General features: G+C 53.1%; 1 protein-coding gene and 2 non-coding genes across 4 annotated transcripts in view; 1 reads left to right on the top strand and 2 right to left on the bottom strand.

Annotated features, from left to right (window-relative positions):
* The window catches only part of AXL (AXL receptor tyrosine kinase), a 35,130-nt gene extending 16,734 nt beyond the window's left edge, over positions 1 to 18,396 (bottom strand). The window contains exons 1-10 of one of the 2 annotated variants that reach the window (XM_043436280.1): positions 17,784 to 18,393; positions 16,456 to 16,678; positions 16,018 to 16,118; positions 15,129 to 15,305; positions 9,703 to 9,783; positions 9,461 to 9,576; positions 4,339 to 4,549; positions 3,903 to 4,042; positions 2,462 to 2,612; positions 2,215 to 2,241 (exon numbers count right to left, since the gene is read on the bottom strand). In XM_043436280.1, coding sequence (XP_043292215.1) covers positions 2,215 to 2,241; positions 2,462 to 2,612; positions 3,903 to 4,042; positions 4,339 to 4,549; positions 9,461 to 9,576; positions 9,703 to 9,783; positions 15,129 to 15,305; positions 16,018 to 16,118; positions 16,456 to 16,678; positions 17,784 to 17,847 — 1,291 coding nt within the window. In that variant the 5' untranslated portion in view covers positions 17,848 to 18,393. Of the gene's footprint in view, positions 1 to 2,214; positions 2,242 to 2,461; positions 2,613 to 3,902; positions 4,043 to 4,338; positions 4,550 to 9,460; positions 9,577 to 9,702; positions 9,784 to 15,128; positions 15,306 to 16,017; positions 16,119 to 16,455; positions 16,679 to 17,783 lie in introns of both variants that reach the window. The other variant, XM_043436281.1, reaches the window with a different exon arrangement.
* TRNAE-UUC lies at positions 5,087 to 5,159 on the top strand. The gene has a single exon. It is a non-coding gene; the product is annotated as a tRNA-Glu (tRNA).
* Positions 18,397 to 20,425: 2,029 nt separating the features above from the next.
* On the bottom strand, positions 20,426 to 20,498 carry TRNAG-CCC. The gene has a single exon. It is a non-coding gene; the product is annotated as a tRNA-Gly (tRNA).
* Between the last annotated feature and the right edge of the window lie 2,913 nt (positions 20,499 to 23,411).

Consider the following 23,411-nt stretch of genomic DNA (forward strand, 5'->3'; position numbering starts at 1 on the left):
GGGTGATGGACAGGGCTGGAAGGGGCATGCAATGGATACGAAAGGAGTGGACGTTGGAGGAGGAGTGTGAGGGATGTCCCTGGTGGTCCAGTGGTTAAGAATCCACCTTGCAATGCAGGGGATTCGTGTCTGATCCCTGATCAGGGAACTGAGGGGCTTTTCTGGTGGCTCAGTGGTAAAAAGAGTCCGCCTGCAATGCAGGAGGTGCAGGAGACTGGGTCTGATCTCTGCGGTCAGGAAGATTCCCTGGAGGAAGGCATGGCAACCCACTCCAGTATTCTTGCCGGAAGAATCCCATGGACAGAGGAATCTGGTGGGCTATGGTCCATAGAGTCGCAAAGAGTTGGACATGACGATTGAGCACACACGCAGGCATAGGAAACTAAGATCCCACATGCCTAAGAGCAACTAAGCCTGTGCGCCATATCTACTGAGCCTAGGTGCTATGGAGCCCACGTGTTGCAACTAGAGAGTCCGTGAGCCACAAGAAAAGATCCTGCATGATGTAACTAAGACCTGATGCAGCCAAATAAATAATTTTTTTTTTGAAGGAGGAGTATGAAACTCCTAGGATGAGCGTGGTGAGTGCCAAGTGGGATGGATACCTGGGGAGTGTGCAATGAGTGTGGAAGGAGTGTGGGATGGGAGTGAGAGATTGTGCGGGATGGGCTGTGAGAATGCAAGGAGGGCTGGAGGAGCGTGGGAGGGCCAGAAGTAAATCTCAAGTGGGGTACCCGTGTGTGACGACTTGTGCAAGGAGGGGGGACTTGGGTGTGGAAAACAGTTGAGCAGGGAGAGAATGTGTGCAGCGTTATGACAGCTGCACAAGGCGTGTGCAATGGGTGTGCAAGGAGTTGGAGGCTCCAGGGACCAACGACCAAGGGACATTTTTGAGGAGTATGTGATGACTATGAAATCGTGTTTTTTTTTTTTTTGGCAACTCCTTGCAGCTTGTGGGATTTTAGTTCCCTGACTAGGGGTCGAACCCACGCCCTCAGCAGTGAAAGCACTGACTCCTTACCACTGGACTGCCAGGGAATTCCTTGGAAGGGTTTTCATAAAGCAAAGGATGAGGGTGAAATAAATGTGCATAGGGACATGGTGTGCAAAGGAGTGTATAAACAGTGCCAGATGAGTATTTGAGGAATTGGGAGTATGTGAGGATTCAAGGAGTATTCAAGAAGTTTTAGATACAAGGTAGGGGCAGTGATTTGTAAGGATGTAACTTTGGTGTGAGAAGAGTGTACAATGAGCGTGCAAAGGATTTGGGAGGGGAAGATGAGCATGAGATGGATGAAAAGGATATGCAAAAAGGTGGGAGTGAGTGTGTAAGGAATGGAGGATGAGTGTGTGTTGAGTGTACCAAGAGTTTGGTGTGGTATGTGCAGAAACTGGGCATGGGTTAGGATTAACTCGAGGTGAGGGAATACTGTGTAAGGAGTGTCGAGTGAGTGTGCAAGGAGAGCTGCAGAATGTGGGATCGTGTAGATTGAAAGTCTTTCAGTGCCTGCAATGTGGGATGCATGGTGAGTGTGCAAAAAGTATCAGTTTGTGAATGAGAAGTGTGAGTGTGCATTGGGTTTGGGAAGCCCGTGAGAAGAATGAGGGGTTATGATGGGATGAATGTGAAAGGAGGGTGGGGTTAGTGTGGAAAGGGTATGCAAACAAATGCAAGAAAACATGTAAGGAATATTTAAGGATAGTGGTTACAAGTAGGAGGAATATTCGGAGAAATATTTGAGGAAGATGAATATGAGGGGGATAACTCATCTCTCTGTCCCTCTACCTATCTATTCATCTACCCACCCACCTATTTATTCATTCAGCCACTCATCTACCCATTCATTCATCCATCCATCACCTACCCATTCATTCATCCATCCACCATCCACCCATTCATTAATCCGTCCACCACCCACTCATTCATTCATCTGTCCACCATTCAGCCACGCATTCATTCATTTATCCATCTACACATTCATTCATTCGTCAGTCTGCCCATCCACCTATCTATCCACCATTCACCAAGTACCCACAATGCTCTGGGCCACTCCAGCCACTTCCATCAAGGACCACACAAAACCAAGAAGCAGAGGATTAGAGTGATGAGTTTGAGGAACATGAAAGGGATGTGCAAAGAGAACATGCGGTGATGGGGCCCTCACTGGGCCTTGGGGGAAGGGAGAGCAGGAGAAGGGGTGTGAAAGCCCTTACCCAGCTGGTGGATTGGCTGTCCTTGTCCTGCGAGGAGAAAGGACGGAGGGAGGACATGCTCAGAGAGACTGGTAAGACACGGGAGAGAGGGAGTGAGGCTCTCAGGAAGCTTCCAGGTGGGAATGGAGCCTAGACTGGGGTAACGCCAAAAGGTACAAGGAGCAAGTCACGGGCATCTGGGATAGACGTGGTCCCTGTGGGTAGGCTGAGGTAGGCTGAGGGAGGCTGAGCACGGCTTTGCAGTTACCTGGGCGCCAGGGCTCCAGGGGCACAGGGAGGCTCCAGGGTCCATCCCCAGCGGCGGTGTAGGCTGCCACACACACCGTCAGGTTGGGCACAGGCCCCTCCCCTCGCAGCTCCAGGGTCACCTCTCGCTTTAGCCCTACGTCCATCAGCACCTAGGATGTGCAAATAAAGCATCAGAGTAGAGATCCAGCCCTAGCGCTTAAGCCCTCACCCTCAGCCTCAACTCCCCATCTTTCTCAAAGCCCGCTCCTCATCGCCAGCCCCTCATCCCCTACCTCTTCCTACCCTTCGTCTCCCATCCCCTATCCTGTCCTCTCCTTTCCGTTCTCTGTCCCTCCACTCATTAAAATATCAGCTTCACCGGGTCTAGGACTTTGTCTTCTTCACTGCCATGTACATCCTCAGGTCCTAGCACAAGGAGGCGTGGAACACAGTACTGTTGTTGAAAGAACCGAATTCTCATCTTTGTCCTCTCATCCCTCCATCCCCTTCTAATTCCTCCCTCTTTCTCCCATCCATCTCTCCATCCCAGGGTGCTTCTTGCTCAGATAGTACCTTCATGCTAATTAGAAAGAGACACCTCTTCCTCAACGTGCTATGCAACTATCTGCTGTAAAACTGTCCTAGCAAATATGTCTACTGAAACATTTTGTACATGATTCACAAAGTGTTGTTCAGTTGCTCAGTTGTGTCCAACTCTGCGATCCCATGGACTGCAGCACGCCAGGCTTCCATATCCTTCACCATCTCCCATAGCTTGCTCAAACTCATGTCCATTGAGTCGGTGATGCCATCCAGCCATCTCATGCTCTGTCATCCCCTTCTCCTCCTGCCTTTCATCTTTCCCAGCATCAGGGTCTTTTCTAATGAGTCGGCTCTTTGCATCAGGTGGCCAAAGTATTAGAGCTTCAGCTCCAGCATCAGTCCTTCCAACGAATATTCAGTGTTGATTTCCTTTAGGATTGACTGGTTTCATCTCCTTGCAGTCCAAGGGACGCTCAAGAGTCTTCTCCAACACCACAGTTCACAGATTCATAAATAGCCATCCCCTAACTCTCTCCTGGGGGCTTCCCAGGTAGCTCGATGGTAAAGAATAGCCTGCCAATGCAGGAGACACAGGTTTGATCCCTAGGTTGGGAAGATCCCCTGGAGAAGGAAACGACAGCCCACCCCAGTATTCTTGTCTGGAGAATCCCATGGACAGGGAGCCAACGGGCTACCATCCATGGGGTCGCAAAGAGTCAGACATGACTGAGCGACTGAGCATGCACACAGGCTACCCTCTCATGGTCCCCTTCAACTGCCCCAGAATGTGCTCTGCTAGCACAGGGTGATCGCATCCTACCCAACCTGCTCAACTGTCCATGTCTGCCTTGTCATCTTCTACTCCCCAGTCTCCTCCTCTACAGCTACTCCACCCCAGCCCAGCCAGCAGCACCCACCTCGGGCGTATCCTGACCTCGATAGGCCAGTCGGTACCCTAACAGGGTGCCCTGCAGCGGCGCCCTTGGCTCCTGCCAGCGCACAAGGGCTTGGCTCCCATTCCGCATGGCGCTAACATTCTCAGGAGGGCCCAGGGGCACTGGAGGACAGGGAAAAGGGGAAGCTGGCACCCCCACCTCTTCCTGACCCCCTCCCCTCTTCCCAAGGAGTAGGGGCAGGGTGCAAAGGACAAGTATGCGGGCAACTGGTGCAGGTCTCCCATGAGCAGGAGCACAGGGATGAGGTCCGGGAGAGATGCCAGTTGGGGATGGGACAGGAGGGAGATTGAAGCCACGTGGGGTATACAGGTGAGAGGAGATGCTGGGGGTCATGCTGATGTACGCAAGGGTCAGCGGGGCAGTGGACGATGTCTCCCCGCCACCAGCCCCTTCTTACCTCCTTCTGGTGTCTCCACGGGAAGCCAGTGGGTCCAGGGTGAGGGGCCCTGGCTACTGACACAGGCCACCCGGAGGTGGTAAGGGGTGTGAGGATGGAGGCTGCCCAGCCGCAGTTGATGAGGGGGAACAGACGCTTGTAAGGTGAGGGGCTCCTCTGGGGGGTCTGGTTCTCCCAGCCAGGTGCCCACCCCGTCGTCTGACAGCACAGCCTGGGGAGAGGGAGGGGGTGTGAGGACAGGGTGGCCACGTCAACACTCAAAGCGGTCAACTCTCAATGGTAGTGATCCTGGTGTGATGACACAACTTTGCAAGGATGTGTGTGTGTGTGACGACTCCATGTTTGTGCAACACGGGCATCTGGGTTTGCAAAGCGAAGAGGCCACCCAGCTTCACAATGTGGCTTTGCCATCAGTTGCAAAAGCCACTTCCAACAAAACTTACTCTCTCTGAGCCTCAGTTTCCTCATCTGGAAAATGTGGGCTTAGAGGAGCAAATGCCTTCCAGGGCTGCTTAAAGGTTCAATGTAAGGGACTTCCTGGCGGTCCAGTGGTTAGGACTCTATGCTTCCACTACAGGCACAGGTTCGATCACCAGGGAGCTAAGATCCCAAATGCCGTGTGGCATGGCCATACAAAAAAATTAAGTTAGGACAGCTGGACGTTGCATGGCAGGTGGTCAGCATCAATAATAATGACATTTGACCACAGGCAAATCAATGTCCCACAACAGAAGCCAGAGGAGGGAATTCCCTGGTGGTCCAGTGGTTAGGACTCTGTGCTTTCACTGCCGAGGGCCCAGGTTCAATCCCTGGTTGGGGAACTAAGATCCCGCAAGCCTCCAATAGCTAAAAAACAAGTCAGAAGAGTGGGCATCTCTGGGGGGTGAGGGAACCTTCAACAGCTGGGAAGTGTCTGTATCTTGATTCAGAGGGTGGTCACATTGGTTAAACAATCTAGGTGTACACCAAAGATTATCAACATCATATATCTTAATTAAAAAAAATAGAAAAGGACTTCCAAGGTGCTCCAGTGGCTAAGACTCTGTGCTCGCAATGCAGGGGCCCAGGTTTGATCCCTGGTCAGGGAACTAGATCCTATACGCTGCAACTAAGACCCAATGCAGCCAGAGAAATAATTTTTTTTTAAAGCAAAGTCTTTTACAAACCTAAACTCATTTGACCTCACTTTAGCTGTGCATTGTAAGTATGCGCTATGTTTATGCCCATTATACAGATGAAAGCACTGAGGACTGGAGAGTTGGAATCACTGATCCGAGGACACTAGCTTGTCATTGATGAAACTGGGACCTGAACCCATCCTATCTTCAAAACCTTTGCCCTCCTGACAATAAGAACGTCCTTTTAAGATCATCAGTAATGGTAATAATACTCTTCTGTCCAGAGATGCAATGCATCTTAGTGCTGAAGAGCACAGATACGGGATTTGGGATTCAAATCCAGCCTCTCTTACTCCCTAGTCCTGTGCCTCAGTTTCTTCATCTGAAAAATGGGATAACAACAGTGTTTCCCTTCTTCACAGGCTTAACTGAAGTGACACCCTGTAAGCATGTAGAAAAGTGTCTGTGCAGGGCTTCTCTGGTGGTCCAGTGGTTAAGAACCCACCTTGCGATGAAGGGGACATGGATTCGATCCTGGGTCTGGGAATATCCCACATGCCAAGGGGATGTGCGCCACAACTATTGTGCCTGCACTGTGGAGCCCCCGAGTTGTGACTACTGAAACTCACGTGCCCTACTGCCCGTGCTCCACAGCAAGAGAAGCCACTGCAGTGAGAAGCCCACACAATGCAACTCGAGTGTAGCCCCCGAGTAAGACCATGCACAGCAACAAGGACCCAGCACAGCCAAAAATAAATAAATATTTTAAAAAGCAAAAAGAAACAAAAAAAAAGAGTGTCTGTGCAGATTGAGTGTTTGTCACTGTTATTTTGTGTGTGAGAGATTGTCTGGCCACCAGTGTCAAACCCGGCACATCCTCCACAGCGGCAAAGGCTTCTCCACCCACCTGGTCCCCAGGACTGACGCGATCAGGATGGGAGGGACCACAGCTGGGGAGGATGTCCGTACAGCCCTTCCCCACAGAACCACAAACTCGTCACAGCCCCACAGCCCACAGCCACGCAGCTCAGGGGTGCTAACTTTATCCTGGGGAGCACCCAGGTGATATAACCACAACACATGCCATGCTGGGAAAGAGTTACTGCTCACAACCAGATTCCATCGGGTCCAAACTTGGCTTGGATATTATTTGCTGTCTGATTTTTTTTTTATCTTGGCCATGCCATGTGGTGGCTTACAGGATCTTAGTTCCCCGACCAGGGATCAAACCCTTGCCCCCTGCAGTGGAAGCATAAGGTCTTAACCACTGAACCACCAGGGAAGTCTCTGCTATGTGATTTAGAGTGAGTGTCTTTACCTCCCTGGGTCTCAGTTCCTGTCTCTGGAAAATGGGCCTCCGAGAGTCTCTGTCAAGGTGAGAGGTTTACTGACATAATGCCCATGAACTCGCTTGCCTATCCTGTCAACAGCTAACTTATTTTGAGTGCCAGCTATGCCCCAAACACCCTGCCAAGCACATTAGTCTGGAATGAGTACCTATGGGGGTCAATTTCTTTTTTCATTCCCATTTTACAGACGTGGAAACAGAGGCTCAGAGAGATTCAGCAGCTTGCCCAAGGTTATGCAGTCCCTGAGTGGGGAGACCACAGCAAGGCCTGGGGAAGAGACGACAGGAGTGGGGGAGGTGGTCTCCTTGCCTGCTCTCTGACCCGCACTGACTGAGCAGAAGGGGAACCTCGGCTGGGACAAAGGGGACATGGGCGCAGACTGTCAGCCTCCCCCTGCCCACCCCCACTTCTCTTTTCCCTCGCACGGCTGTGACCCTCCAACTTGAACCCTGAGCTCATGCACAGCAGGAAGTGAGACCTGGAGAAGGAAGAGGGCACACTTCTGCTTTTCTTGGGGGACACTGGATGGATGTGGGTTGGGGGTACAGCTGGCGTCTGACCTGGCATTTGAGGTCTTCCCAAATCAGCCCAGCTTCTGGGATTGAATCAGTTTTAGCCTTTTTAGCCACTGGGGAAGGCAGGTCACTTCCCCTCTCTGGGTCTCAATTTCTTATCTTGAAAATGGGAAGATGAACAGTCATTACTCTCTGGAGTTAAAATATCAAGTGAATGTGAGGTTGTCCCCAGGGCCAGGGTCTTATAAGAAAGGTAGCTCCTGTTTAATCAAGCACTGGCTGTAAATGGCCTTTCAAAAGTGCCCTTTGGGTTTGGCAAGACAAGGGTTTGGATCCCACCTCTGCCACTTCCTGGCTCTGTCCTTGGGCAAGTTGCTTAACTACTCTGAAACTTAGTTTCTTTTTTAATTTTTTGGCCGCACCATATGGCATGCGGGATCTTAGTTCCCTGACCAGGGATCAAATCCATGCCCCATGTGGTGGAAGAGCGAGTCTTAACCACTGGACCACCAAGGAAGTCCTTGAGCCTTATTTCTTCATCTGGAAAATGAGTGTATCCATAGACTCTACTTCACAAAACACTCAAACAAGTATGTGTTAAGCTGTAACACAAGGCCCAGCACATAGTGGTTGTTGTTATTGTTTTTGTTCTTTAGTTTCGTCTGACTCTTTGTGACCCCATGGACGGTAGCCCACCAGGCTCCTCTGTCCATGGGATTTCCCAGGCTAGAATACCAGAGTGGGTTGCCATTTCCTTCTCCAGGGGGTCTTCCTGGCCCAGGGATTGAACCTGTGTCTCCTGCATTGGCAGGCCGATTCTTTACCACTGAGCCACCAGGGAAACCTAAGCACATAGTGGACACGCAATAAAAATTGGTCATTGGGAGTTTCCTGGTGGCCTAATAGTTAGGATCCTGGGCTTTCATTGCCATGGCCTGGGTTCAGTCCCTGGTCAGGGAACTGAGATCCCGAAAGCCATGTGGCACGATTGAAAAAAAAAAAAGAAAACTAGTCATTATTCATTATTGTCATTTCCCATCACGGGCATTGTCTCATCCTCACTTAAACTCTCAAATCTCAGACAACTTCAGGCCAGAACCGGATCTTGTATTTGGAGATGTGTGTTGGTTTGTTTTTCTTATTCTAGAGCAGGAGCAACTTCAGTGCAGAAGGCTTGGTCCAGCTCACCTCAATTATCAGGTATTCTTCCAGTAAACATTTCCTACCCAGGGTCTGGCCCTGCACTGGGCAGTAATGGGAACCCAGAGATTTCCCTGGCGGTCCAGTGGTTAAGACGCCATGCTTCCACTGCAGGAAGGGGAACTAAGGTTCGATCCCTGGTCAGGGAACTAAGCTCCCACATGCTGCGTGGCAGCCAAAAAGTAAAAATAATAATAATTTTTAAACATAAAGAAATAAATAACGGGGTTGAGCCAGCTCGGCCCTGCTCCTCCAAGAGCTCACAGTGCAGTGGAGAGATAGACTCATCCCCAGACAGTGACTAGCCAGAGTGGTCAGGGATGGGACGGGAGAAGCCCAAGGGCTGTGAGCACCCAGTGGTGGAAGATGGCTCTGGTCCCTGCTGTTTCAGGGTTTCTATTCTGGCTAGAATCAATATCACCAACACTAAAAAAACGAAAACAGCCAATAGCTTTTTGTTTGTCTTTTGCCATGCTGCTTGACTTGCAGGATCTTAGTTCCCCAATCAGGGATTGAACCCATGCCTCTGGCAGCAAAAACATGGAGTCCTAACCACTGGATGGCTAAGGAATTTCCAAAAGCACCCAACAGTTTATTGCATGCTTTCCAAGTTCCAGATACTATTTTAAGTTTGTTAAATGCAGCCACTCACTGAATTCCTACAGCCAGGCTACCAGGTAGGGACTACCGTTATGCCCATTTTACAGATGAGAGAACTGAGACCCAGGGACGTTGAGTCATCCACCCAAGCTCATGCAGCCAGCAGCTTGTTGGAGCTAGGATTTAAACCCAGGACATCTGGCCTATCCCAAGGTTCTACTGCCTCTCATCACAAGAATGGCTGGGAAAGGCTGGTTTCCCAGGGAAAGGATGAGGGATTGCAGCTCTGGGTGGAAGGACGGCTGAGATGGAGGCAAGAAAAGGCTGTGGTCTCACCTACCTGCAGAATGCAGTGGGTGAGGGGGTAGATGCCGCTCAGGCCTGGGGTCCAAGCCACCTCCAGTTCCGTCGGCTGGGTGGAAACCAAGCGGAGGTCACGGGGCCGCTGGGGGAGCACTGTGGACAGATGAGGGGAGGGACTGATCCTGTGCCCGAAGCTCCTCGCCAGGTCCTCTACCCCAGTTCTGACTTCTGACCCCAAGCCCATACCCTCTGACACCCAGCTCCCCAGCTCCCTGTCACCTGTGATGGTGGCCGTGCGGGATGTGGTGATTCCCTTGGCGTTGTGGGCTTCACAGGAGAAAGAAGTAGTCTTGTTCAGGCCTGGGGAGTCATGTGAGGGGGGGCCCGGTCAGAGAGGGGAAGGAGGGGGTTGGGGCCAGGCTGAGCATTGCCCCACCATGCCCCATCTCCAGGATCATTCCAGCCCCCAGTGGTGCCTGCTTGAAGGGAGTGTCAAAAAAGAGGTAATGTATGGGGAATGCAGACCTCCACCCCAAAGAGAGGCCAGCTAACACCACCTCCACACAGACCCAACCCCCACCCAGACAGACACATGTACACGTACACACACAGACACACACTCACACACAGACACCACAAACATATGCACCAACATACAGTTATACACACAAACGTACACACTTACATACAGAAACACACATACCCATACCTAGACACAGGCAAACACACAGACATACGCACAAGCACAGACACAATCACACTGAGTCACACAGACACCCGTAGGGGAGTACACACCTATTAGACACACACTTAAGAAGCAGGCCTTCATGGGGGTGTATAAACATAGGAGTGTTTGTTCATTTACAAGCTCGGTTGTGACCAACCCCTCTCCCCCAAACTCAGTTGCTCTAGCCCCACTGTCCTCCTGGAGTTTTTAGAAGTTACCAAGCATATTCCCACCTTGGGAACTTTGCACTTCCATTCCCTCCGCTTGGAAAAGCATTCCACAGACATCCGCCCTCCTTCACACTCCTTACTCAGATCCCACCTTCCGGCCACTCTGTCCCTCCCCAAGCACCTTGTCGAAAATTGACATTCCCTGGTGGCTCAGCTGGTAAGTAATCTGCCTGCTACGCGGGAGACCTGGGTTCGATCCCTGGGTTTGGAAGATCCCCTGAAGAAGGGAAAGGCTACTCACTCCAATATTCTCACCTGGAGAATCCCATGGACTGTACAGTCCACGGGGTCGCAGAGTCGGACACGACTGAGCGACTTCCGCCTCCACAGCCAGCCTCCTCCCTGCTTTACTTTGTCTGGTTCTCCTCATCAGAGTATCCTTCACATGCTCCTGTGTCTCCTGTTTGCTGACTGTTGACCCAGGGGGTCAGGGGTTTCAGCCCTGCTCTATTCCCACCCCGTCCCCTTCCCCGGGGCCCAAGATGGCCTGGTACACAGTAGGTGCTCCATAAGTGTTTGTTGAATGAGTGGCTGGGTTGGTGTGGGTGCATTTGTGTACCCATTTCAGGGTGTGTAGGTAGCAACGTGAGCATGTGTAAACCCATGGGTGAGTTCCCCGAGGAGTCCTAAGTAACTTTTTGAGCGTCTGAAAGCGGGATTGCCTTCCCTTCCCCAGTGTGGTGGTGGGAACACAGACAGACACACACATACAGACATACTCACACACACAAAGGCACATACAAGTACACAGGCAAACACAAGAGACACAGACACACAAATACGGAGACATACAACACAGAGCTACACAACGTGCGCACACACACACACAACGTCTGGATGACAGGATGTAAGGAGGACCAAGTCTGAAATCTGCGTGTGACTGCAGGTCTGTATCCATCTGTGTTTGGGTGTGAGTGTCTGCTGGCCTCGCGCTGTCTCCGCCTTAGCTCTGCGCTGTGTTCGTTCCCACCATCAGCAGCTACCCGCAGACACAAAGTTTCCTTTTCTCAGGCGGCGGAGGGAGTGGACGCAGGCAAAGGCGGCGAGGCCGGATGGGGGTGGGCAGGGAAGCTCCAGGGCTCCGCTGCCCAGGCCGCGGTTCCCAGCCAAGGTCAGGTGCCCGCAGCCCCCGCGGGCCCCGCCGAGGGACAGGACGGCCCCGGGCGGGCTGCCCGGGGAGGTGGGGGGGTGGGGCGCGGCGGGAAGCCTGGGTCCCCTCCAGGCAGCTGGCACGTGGGGGCCCCCGCCAGGGTCACCGCGCGGGAGTCCGCGCTGCCCGCCGCCGTGAAGGAGCCCGCGGGCGGGAGGGGGTCTGGACCCGGGTCCCGGTTCTGACCGCAGCATTCCTGCCCCCGCGTGAGTCACCCCAGCGGGCCCCCCCGCACTTCCGGCCGGCCGAGATCCCCCTAGCCAGGCCCCGGCGGCCCGCACCTTGAGGGAGGGAGGGAGCCGGGGCCAAGGGGCCTGGGACCCCCTGCCTCCAGGCGGGCTCTCCGGCCAGATGTGCTTTCCAGATGTACCGGCCCTCCCCCACCCCGGAGCGCAGTTCGCTTTTTCCGAGGGAACGGGAGGGATGGAAGCGGAGAGAGAGGGGGCACGCCCTGAGTCAGATCCAGGGACAGACGCACACAAACGGACGGAATTCCTAACATGGTACCACCGCGAATTCCTGCATACACGCGCAGTGAATCACACTTAACATACAGGGGCCGTTGCTGGTCCTAAAACAGAAAACAGCAACACTGGTCAACGGCCGCCGACGGTACTGTCACAAACACGCAGTGACACAAAAACATGCTTGTTGACTTACATGTAGACGCAGGGGGCTGACGTTGACACAGCTACACAGACACACACACGCCCACATACAGGCACAAACACACGATCAAACAAGCCCACACCGACTGCAAACACCTGTGTGTGTCCAACTCAACCCCATGAGCCGTATGTAGCTCTCCAGGCCCCTCTGTCCATGGAATTCTCCAGGCAAGAATACAGGAGTGGGTTGCCATTCCCATCTCCAGAGGATCTTCCCCACTCGGGGATTGAACCTGGGTCTCCCTCATTGTGCTGTGCTTAATCACTCAGTTGTGTCCAACTCTTCGAGACCCCACGGACTGTAGCCTGCCAGGCTCCTCTGTCCATGGGGATTCTCCAGGCAAGAATACTGGAGTGGATTGCCATGCCCTTCTCCAGGGGATCTTCCCAACCCAGGGATCGAAGCCAGGTCTCTTGCATTGCAGGCAGATTATTTACCGTCTGAGCCACCAAAGAAGCCCACAAAGGCCCAGTAACACAATATACACCTAGGCTGAAGCTGACAAACACACCAGCCTCCCTGCAGATTGAGATACACCCACCAAGCAACAAGTACACAACAGGGTGCAGATCAGGTTTATGTGGATGCACCCACACACAAACACAGCCAAGCCTTCCAAACACAGCTGGACACACTCAACTCGCTTTGGACACATTCATCGAGATGCCGAACAATACAGAAGCACACACTTGCATCGACACACAGGGCTGCTGCAGACACACAAGCATGGAGATGCTGCTAAGTGCACGTAGGTGACGCAGACACATATGTACACAGGCCGGTGAGGACCTCAAGTTCATCCACCAAGAGGTAGTCAGGGCTGGGGCTGACACACCAGAACAAACAGAAGCTGAAGGGTATTGTTATTACCTGCTGTGAATCACACACAGACACATACATACATACACTTCTACAGGGATCCATGGGACAAAGTTATACACCAACATTCTCACCCTGCGACATACATACAGATATCACAGAGCTATCCATACAGAGACAGCTGCAGTGGCAATGAGGAAACACACCAAGTTGTCCAATGACCCATCCTGACTCCACAAAGAAACAAGATCCCCACCAAGACACACTCGTACCTAGAGGCACACACCTGTAGGCTGACACAGTCACCTCTATACAGTGAGGTGTGCAGGACAGCCTTCAGACACACTGTGGCTGCGGTCCATCACTCTGCCATCTCTCCTCACACACACATACACTATTCTACCCTCACACAGTGAGTCACAGCTATGAACACACAAAGAGGGCTGGATACCAGGCCAACACTGAGATTCTTAGTCACACACACAGACACACACTTACATTGACAGCCCCCGAGAAACTTAGAGAAATATGCCATAAAGATCCAAACACGGGCTTCCCTGGTGGGGCAGTGGATGGGAATCCACCTGCCAATAAAGGGGACATGGGTTCGATCCCTGGTCCAGGAAGGTCGCACATGCCATGGGGAAACTAAGCCTGTGGACCACAATTACTGAGCCCTCCAACTCTAGAGTCTTGTGCTTCACAAGAGAAGCCACCGCAATGAGAAGCTTGTGCACCGCAATGAAGAGTAGCCCCTGCTCGCTGCAACTAGAGAAATTCTTCCAAAGCAATGAAGACCCAGCACAGGCAAAAAAAAAATAAAAAAGAATAGAGACCCATACAGTGGGACAGACAGTTAAACTGACAAAACATACCTGGTAGCGTGCGCTCGCACACACATGCACACACACACACACACACACACACACACACACACACACCCGAGAAATTCTCTGCAGCTGGCCCTCACTAAGGCACACCCTCATCCAGATGCTGACAGAAGCACTGAGACACAGATCCAGAGGGCCAGGGACACACCCAGACCCTCCCTCCACGCCCTCCACACTGGGACACACACAGAGACCCCGCCTGGCAGCTCCCATGCAGATAAGCACACAGATCCTCTCACACCTTTGACCTCCCCTTTCTCCCTCTTCCTGGGATGGGCTTGGGGATCCATTCCCCCCCTCCACCCTGTCCGGGGTCCTGCCAGGCTGACTCAGGCCTGGAGTGAGCCCTGGGCCTGAGTCACTCCTCTGGAGGCCAGCATGCTCACCGCTGCTTCCTTGCACACTCAGGGCCCCCGGAATGCTGGAATGTGAGCACCTCCTTCCACCCTAAGAGACCCTCCATCCGGAGTACCCTCCCGGTGCCAGCAGATGAAGGCAGCAGGTTGGGGCTGCTGGAATCGAATGCCTTCCAAGGTCCAGCCACCTCCCTCTGACTGACTCAGCCTCCCCATCTGTGTTCCTCTGTCTGTCTTTCCTCAGTGAGGGGAACTCCCTGTGTCCAGGGTCCCCCAATTCTGCCTGACCACTGCGTGACCCCCCAAGCTAGGTCCTGCCCCATCTGTGAGGTGTGGAAAGAGATGGTCACCCTGAGACGGGGAGGGTGTCATCTGTCACTCAGCCCTGTCCCGTCTCTCTTCTTCTTGGGTTACGTCTGTAAGGAGGAGGAGGAGAGGAGGGCACAGTTGATTCTGGTGCCCTGCTTGGGGTCAGGGGCTGACAAAGGGGCATCGGGCCCACACACACTTGGCCATGGAACAGCTCAGAGGAAACCCAGGACAAAGGACGCTATTCAGAGAGGCTGGCGCGAATGGAGGGAGAAAGAGCAGAGAGACGACAGAGAGACAGGGAGACAGACACAGAGAGAGATAGAGAACAGAGAGACAGAAAGAAAGCGCACGGAGAGAAATGAGATCGATGGGGACAGAAATGCAGAGACAGAGATGCTCAGAGACAAAGAGGAGAAACTAGAGAGAGACAAAGACGGAGAGAGACAGAGAAGGATAGAAGGATGAGGAGAGCCTCATATGGAGGCACGAAGGGCCCCCCACTTCCATCCCACCTGGCCCTCTGTCCTGAGCTGATCACATCCCTGGACTCACCTGGAACGCGGAGTGTGTGCTGGTGGCTGTGGTCCATGGCTGAAGCCAGGGAGACAGCATCCTGGAGCCAAAGGAGGTCCACAGGCTCTGGGGGCCCCTGCGCCCGGCAGCTCAGGTTGAAGGGAGTGTTGGCAACCACAGTCCTGTCCTCAGGCTCCTCCAGGAAGTAAGGCAGGCCTGGGGGAGCAGTGGTAAAGGCTGGGGTCCCTCTGATCCCCCTAGGGGTCTGACTCACCACTAGGATGGTATAGGCTGCTGGGTCTTTGATGCCTATGTCGGAGCCCTCAGAATACTTCTACTCCCAGGACACAAGGTCCCAAATATCCGGCTCCTCTCATCAGTGTCTGACCCCCTTTCATGTTTCTTTTCCAGAATGTCGCTAAGTCGTATCTGACTCTTTTGCAATCTCATGGACTGTAGCCTGCCAGGCTTCTCTGTTCACCAGATTTCCCAGGCAAGAATACTGGAATGGGATGCCATTCCCTTCTCCAGGAGATCTTCCCGACCCAGGGAGTGAACCCGCATCTCCTGCATTGCAGGCAGACTCTTTGACCACTGAGCCACCTCATTCTACTTTATCTATGAGGAAAGTGAGCCACTCTCTCAAACCCCAGCAGTGGGGGAGAGGGTTAAGTCTCCCGGGGTGGGGGGAGAGTGGTAAGTTGCCTCTGATCTCTTATCTGACAACCCCCAAGATAGCTTTTCCTCCAGACACATAATCTGCCCCTCAGGCTTGCCCCCAATAATTTATAGACCCCTTGCCTGACCCTCCCAAGGTCTCTGACGTTCCTAGGCCCTATGTCCCCAGGGGACACCCTGAATCCACCAGCACCCTCTGACCCTCCCTCAGGACTCTTGCCCTCCCAGGACCTCGGAGCCCAGGGCTCACCCTCCAGCCCCACGTAGCCAGGCTGGGACACGAAGGTCTTTTCTCCCAGGACCACGGCGCACTGGTACCATCCCGCGTCTGAGAGTTGCAGAGACGAGATTCTGACAGGGCAGAGAAGAGAGACAGAGAGGTTCAGGGTCAGAGCTGGACCCGGTGAGGGGGGCGTCCTCAGAACTGAAAGCGGGGAAGGGGGTCTGGCCCGGAAACTTGTAAGAGCTAGGAAGTGGGTACTATTATTAACTCATTTTACAGAAGAGGAAAGCGAAAGCCGGGGTGAGTTATGTCACATGGTCAGGCCCACGCAGCTTGCGTGTGGCCACGCTGCCACCCAGCCCAGGTGGGGCTCCTGTGAGTGACTGGCCACTTGGCCTCACGTGGTGGAGGTGTGGGGACAGGAGGGACATGGGTCACGGCTGGTCGGAGGGGGAGGCTGGGCACCTGAGTTGGCTGACCACTTTCCAGTCATCCTGCCCATCTTCGCCCAGGGGCACCTGGGTCTGTGTGCTGTCTGCCAGCTCTAGGACCTGTCCATCCCGAAGCCAGGTCACCTCGGGGGGCTCCCCCTGAACCTGGAGCTCACAGCGCAGGGTGCCCATGAGTCCTCGGGCACCGGTGATGTTCCCTGGACTCCCCACGAAGGGGGGCACTTCAGTCTGTGGGCCTGCAGGGAGATGGAGGGACGTTAGCTCGGGAACCCCTGCTTCCCTGGACTTGGTTCCACCCCTGCCGGCCTGCCTACGGCTGCCAGGACCCCGCCAGGCCCTTAGGCCCACATAGTTGTCGAGTGACCTCAGCTGGGGGGGGTGGAGGGTGGAGGCTTCGTGGGGAGGATGGGAGCCTTCCCAGGGGACTGGGGTCCGGCCTCCATCCCGTTGGGAAGTAGGCCCAGCATCTGGCAGCCTCCCACGCCCTGACTGCCCGGCTGGCCTCCCCTGCTTAGGGTCTCTAGAGACTTGACAGACTGGGCTGGTGGCTGGTGGGGAAGAAAAGGGGATGGGAGGGAGCCGGGAGAGAGAGAGAGAAATGGGGAAGGAGAGGCAGAGAGGGGAACCGGAGAAAGTCAGGCAGACAGACAGAAACAGAGACTCAAGAGAGACGGAGGATGAGAAATGCAGAGACATACCTAGAGGGGAAAAAGTTGGGGGAGAGACACACAGAGGGAGAGAGAAAGACACAGACAGAGACGTTGATAAGAGATACTTAGAGAACAGGGAGAGCGAAAGACAGAGAAACAGAGACCCACAGAGATGGCGGGCCGAAGGCAGAGCCCCCGACCCCAAACAAACAGCCGTGGGGTGAGGAGAAGTGGGGGTGACAGAGAGTCTTCCCCTAGGGCTCCGGAGCCTCCTCACCCTGCTGCCTGACTTAGGGGTCCCTTCTGGAAGGCTCCTTTCCGGGCAGCCCTCCGCTCAGCCCCTTTCTGCAAGGCCCCCAGTTCAAGTCCAGCCCCTAGCCCTCAGCGTCTCCCATCTGTCTGTCCCATTGTTCTGTGTCCATCTCTTCCCCATCTCTGGGGCTCCTAGTTTCTGTTTCTTATCCTTCTGTTCCTCTCTCAAGGGTCCCCTTTTTTTCTTTCCTGGCCTCTCTTGGTTTGTCTCTGTGTCCCCCTTGTCTCCCTCTCTTGTCCCAAGGAAACTCCCCGAGCCTGCTCAGGACTCAGCGCCGCCCCCCCTCAAACACCTGCCATCCGTCCCCCTCCTCTCCCTCCTCCCCGCCCAGCCCCTCCATGAGAGGGCCCTCCCCACAGGCCCCCCATCATCACTCACCCTGGGGAGCCACGCGCCCCCAGCAGCACAGCGCCCAGCACCAGGCCAGCAGGACCTTGCCCATCCTCGGGGCACCAGGCAGTGAGTGCCAAACTTTCCTCAGAAGTTGCTGGGCACCCCGCGAGGGAGGGGGCAGGGCCGGGCTGTCCCCGACCCTCCCCCCGGCTCCCGGCTCCCCCCGCCCTGATTTGGCACTGCCCGCCTGGCCCAGCGTGGTGGTTGGGGGGGTGTCCCTCGCGGGCTCGGCTCAGCGGGCCGCCGTCCCAGCTCCTTTGCCTCCTTCTCTCCCTCCCAGACTTCGGGCAACACTTTCTCCGCCCCTGGCTCCCCGTCGCTTCTGCCTCCGCCCACCACCGGCTCGGAGCCCAAGGGGCCACCTGGACTTCGAGGGGTTAACGCGGAGAGAAGAGGACCAGCTCGGTCTTAAAGGGGCCCTGGAAGGAGGCTGAGGAGGGGGCAGGGGCCCCTGGCGGCTGCGCCCCTGCTCCGGGGCCAGCGGGGCAGGGAAGCTGAGTGGCTCCGTACCCCAGCTCTGGGCGCTGTCCCTCTGGGCTCTCACTCCGAGCTCATCTGGTAAACATTCCTCCAGAACTCCACTCCCCTCTGCGACGCCCCCCTCCCCTGCCTCCACCCCCAGAGCCCAGCCAGGCACTCCCCCTTTGCACTCACAGCTCCTCAGACCAGGACACACACACACACACTCAGATGTCACACACACACACACACACACACACACACACACACGCACACACACACACACACACACACGAGAGGCTGGGACAGGAGGAGACACGCAGGGACACGCCGCCAGCCCACACTCAGACAAGCCGGGTCAGGAGCGCCTCCATTCCTGGAAAAATCTCAGAAACCAGAAAGGGGAGGACACTGTTGTGTGGGCATCCCCAGGGTGCACTGATGCGGTGGGGGTGGCGGGGAAAGTCGCCCCTCGTACTAAATAAAGACCAATGTGGGCAAAGAAACAGGATGCCAGTGGATGGGCACTCGCGGGGGTGGGGGTGGGGGTAGCCTGAAGACCTGGATGGGAATCCTGCCTCTGCCACTAAGCCCAGGACCTTATAAGGGACTGGCCTCCCTAAGCCTCAGTTTTTCCATCTGTAAGCTGGGAATAAGAACAGAACCCACTTAGCAGGCTACGGGGACAGGGCACACGTAGTTCCGTCGCACGTGGTAACGACAGCTGACTAGGTGTCCTTGATTTTTCTGCATCTCATGGATCTGTCTCTGGGCGCTTGCATTGCTCACTCCCTCTGGTGGTTTGCGTGTCCTGATCCTGCAGATCCGGTGCAGGTGTGCTGGTTTCTCCTGCTTGTCCATTTCCCTCCCCCATGTGTTTTGCACATGGTGGGTGGGTGTGTGTGTGTGTGTGTGTGGTGGTCTCTCTGAGCCTGCGTGTTTGTGCAGGACAGGCTGAACTCCCAACTTTCTGCTCTTGGCTGCTCTGCTTCTGTACTGGTATCCCCACAGCTTCTCACAAATGCCTTTCAGCCTCTCGAGGTCTCGCCCACCCGCCCCTTTTCCTCAGTCCTTTCCCAACAGGACCTTGCCTTGGCCTCCTCCCGGGCCTCCTTGCCTCCACTGTTACTCCCTCCATCCCATCTCCCATTCATAACCAGAGAGATGGTTCTGAAACTCAAATCTGACCCTGTTCCCTCCCTGCTTAACCTTTGCTCCTCACTGCCCTCGGGATGAGCCCTGGGGTCCTCAACTTGGCACCCAGGGCTGAGGCTTGGCATCCTCCTTGAGCTGTGTTCCATTTCAATGGAGACCTCAGGATCTATCCTGCCTCCCAAGCCTGACCCTCAGGGTCTTCTCAAACACCTTGTACCCTCAGTAAATTTCCAGCTGCCATGGAGGATTAGATTCAGCTAACAAACCTCTCTCCTGCCTGGCCCTGCTGTCTTCTCCATGACCTCACCCTGGTCCAGCCCCGTCTTCTCTGACCTGGACTCCTGCTCTGGCCTCCTCCCTGGTCTCCTGGCCTCCACTCACCCTCGTTCTAACCAGTCAAGAGCGAGAAGAATGTCTTTTGGGACTTCCCTGGCAGTTCAGTGGCTAAGACTCTGAGCTCCCACTACAGAGGGCCTGGATTCCATCCCTGCCCAGGGAACTAGATCCCACATGCCACAACTGAAGATCCTGCACACCACAACTAAGACTCGGCACAGCCAAATAAATAGGTTTCTTTAAAAAAGAGAAAAAGACTGTCTCTCAATCCCAGATCAAACCTATTTCCTCCTTTGTCCCAAATCTTCCGTGATAAACCCCCAAACTGCTTGCCTCGTGCCCCCTGATGTCTACCACCTGGCTCCTTTCTCTTGTTCACAGGTCGCTGGGCCTCCTCCTGTAGCCCTTTGTCCCCAACTCCTACACACCCCTCAGCCCCATCTCCATTGCCCCCTTTCCATGGCATCACTGCCTGGTACTTCCCAGTTAACTCCCCGTGTTATTCACTCCCAACACTTTGTCCTTTTCTTTTTTTTTTAATATATATATATATTTATTTAATAATTTTCTTTTTTAAAAAATGTATTTATTTGCTCATTTATTTGGCTGCACCAGGTCTTTATGTGGTATCTTTAGTTGTGGCATGAGAACTCTCAGCTGTGGCATGTGGTATCTAGTTCCCTGAGCAGGGATCGAACCTGGGCCCCCTGCATTGGGAGAGCAGAGTCTTAGCCACTGGACCACCAGGGAAGTCCCTGTCCTTTTCTTTGGCGACGCTGCCTGAGTTTTCATGATACACTTATTGGTATAACTGTGTGTCTTGTGTCTTCCTTCTCCTGCTGCTCTGTGGGCTCTAGGAGAGCAGGCATTGGGTATATCTTGGTCATCTCTTTGTCCCCACCACCCTGTAAAAAACCTTTCATAAAGGGGTCAATTAATTATTGTGGCACTGTTGGGGGGGGTGCAAATATTTGCAACGATCTGCCCACTTGTTTGAATATGTTGGGGGACCATACACACCTAATGGACCTGCTGTCCATTCGACAGCATGGGCAAGTCGAATCTGTGTTTGTTCTCTCAAGAACTGTTTGCTCGGGACTTCCCTTATGGTCCCGAGTGGTTAAGAACCTGCCTTTCAATGCCGGGGATGTGGGTTTGATCCCTGGTAGGGGAATCAAGGTTCCCACGTGCCATGGGGCAACTAAGCCTGAGTGCTACAACTCCTGAGCCTACCAGAGAAACATGTATCAGGATGCATCATGGGCAGAGGAGAAAAATACATCAAGGGGAGGGATATCAAGGGGGTGGAGAGTGCTGTTTTAGGGAAGGTAGTCAGGGAAGGCCTCTCAGAGGTTATGATCAAGGTCTGAAGTAAATTAGCAAGTGAGTGAGTCGTAAGGAAGGGCATTCTAGGCAGAGGGAACAGCCAGTGCAAAGGCCTAGAGGCCGGCTTGTAGAGAACTTCAAGGAGGAGACCCGTGTGGCCGGAATGGATGGGGGTCACGGAGGAGGTGAGGTCAGAGAGGGTGTCAGCCTGGCAAGGAAGACTTTGGGCTTTTATTCTAAATATGATAGAATGCACTAGGGGGTTATTTTCCCTGCCCAGCTTTATCAATGTATAATGAACAAATGTATAAAGGACTTCCCTGTAGCTCAAGTGGTAAGGAATCTGCCTGTGATGCAGGAGACCAGGGTTCAATCCCTGGGTCGGGAAGATCCTCTGGAGATGGAAATGGCAATCCACTCCAGTATTCTTGCCTGGAGAATTCCACGGACAGAGAAGCCTGGCAGGCTACAGTTCGTGGGGTCGCAAACAGTCAGACTAAGTGACTAACACACACAATGGACAAAAGTGTATAAATTTAAGGGGTACGACATGATTCACTACATGTATATATTGTGGAGGGGTTACCACAATAAATTTAGTTAACCCATTCATTGCCTCACATAGTTACCTTTTTTTGGTGTGGATGGTGAGGTTATTTACGATCTACTTTCTTCATAAATTTCAAGTATACAGTACAGGGGTTTCCTTGGTGGTCCAGTGGTTAGGAATCTGCCTTGCAATGCAAGGGACACGGGTTCGATCCCTGGTCCTGGAAGAGTCCACGTGCCTCAGAGCTAGCTGCCTTTGCAGCACAACTACTGAGCCCACGTGCCCTAGAGCCCGTGCTCTGCAACAGAAGAAGCCACAACAACGAGAAGCCAGAGCGCCTCAACTAGAGAGGAGCTCCCGCTATATGCAGTTTGAGAAAGCCCATGTGCAGCAACGAAAACCCAGCACAGAAATCAATCAATAAATATGCAGGACAGTATTAGCCATGTTCCCCAGGTTGTACATTAGATCCCAGGGTTTATTCATTTTGTAAATGGAACTCTGTACCCTTTGACATCCAGTCCCTGGCAACCACCATTCTTTTACTTTTTCATTTAATCAATTAATTATAGGTGGTGGTTTAGTCGCTAAATTGTTCCGACTCTTGTGACCCCATGGACTGTAGCCCACCAGGCTCCTCTGTTCATAGGATTTTCCAGGCAAGAATCCTGGAGCAGGTTGCTATTTCCTTCTCCAGGGGATCTTCCTGACCCAGGGATCGAACCTGGGTCTTTGGCACTGCAGGCAGATTCTTTACCAGTTGAGCTACCAGGGAAGCCCCCATTAATTATTAATTGAGAGATAACTGACCTACAACATTACATTAGTTTCTGATGTACACAGACATTCAGTATTTGTATATATTGTGAAATGATCACCATTGTAAGTCTAATTTAACCTCCATCACTACACAGTGACAGTTTTTTGGTTTTTTCTTGTTAAGACAATGTTCAGGATCTACTTTCAGGGGTCTTTCCTGGTGGTTCAGTGGTTAAGACTCTGCTTCCACCACAGGGGGACCAGGTTCAATTCCTGGTCAGGGAACTAAGATCCCACATGCTGAGTTGCACAGCAGAAAAAATAAATAAATAAAATAAATCTCCTCTCGGGACTTCCCTGGTGGTTCAGTGGCTAGGACTCCATGCTGCCAATTGTGTGTGTGGAGGGGGTTTCAATCCCTGGTCACATGCTGTATCTAAAGATCCCACATGCCCCATTTAAATAAATAAGTAATTTTAAAATAATCTATTCTCTTAGCAACCATCATATGGATAATACAGTATTATTAACCATGATTACCAGGCACCTAGTACACTATATCCCTCTCTGTTTTGTGATTTTTCAGTTTTTTTAAGATTCCCCATATAAGTGATCATACTACAGTTTGTCTGACTTAATTTCACTCAGATAATGTCTACAAGGTCCACCCACGTTTGTCAGAAATGGCAGGATTTCCTTCTTTCTTATGGCTGAACAATATTCTGCTACGTATCTATGTCACTTTCCCTTTCCTTTTCTTTTCTTTTTGGCTGCATCACAGTATGTGAAACTTCCTTGACTAGGGATTGAACCCTTGCCCTCTCAGTGAAAGCGCAGAGTCTTAACCACTGGACCACAAGGGATGTTCCTATGTCACATTTTCTTTATCCACTCGTCTGCTGACACAGATTTGTTTCTGTGTCTTGGCTGTGGTGAATAATGCTACCATGGACACAAGGGTGCAGCTATCTCTTGAGACACTGATTTTGTTTCCTTTGGATATATACCAAGAAGTGGGATGGCTTGAT

This window comes from Cervus canadensis, chromosome 18 (assembly GCF_019320065.1).
Source record: "Cervus canadensis isolate Bull #8, Minnesota chromosome 18, ASM1932006v1, whole genome shotgun sequence".
Classification (NCBI taxonomy): Eukaryota; Metazoa; Chordata; class Mammalia; order Artiodactyla; family Cervidae; genus Cervus; species Cervus canadensis.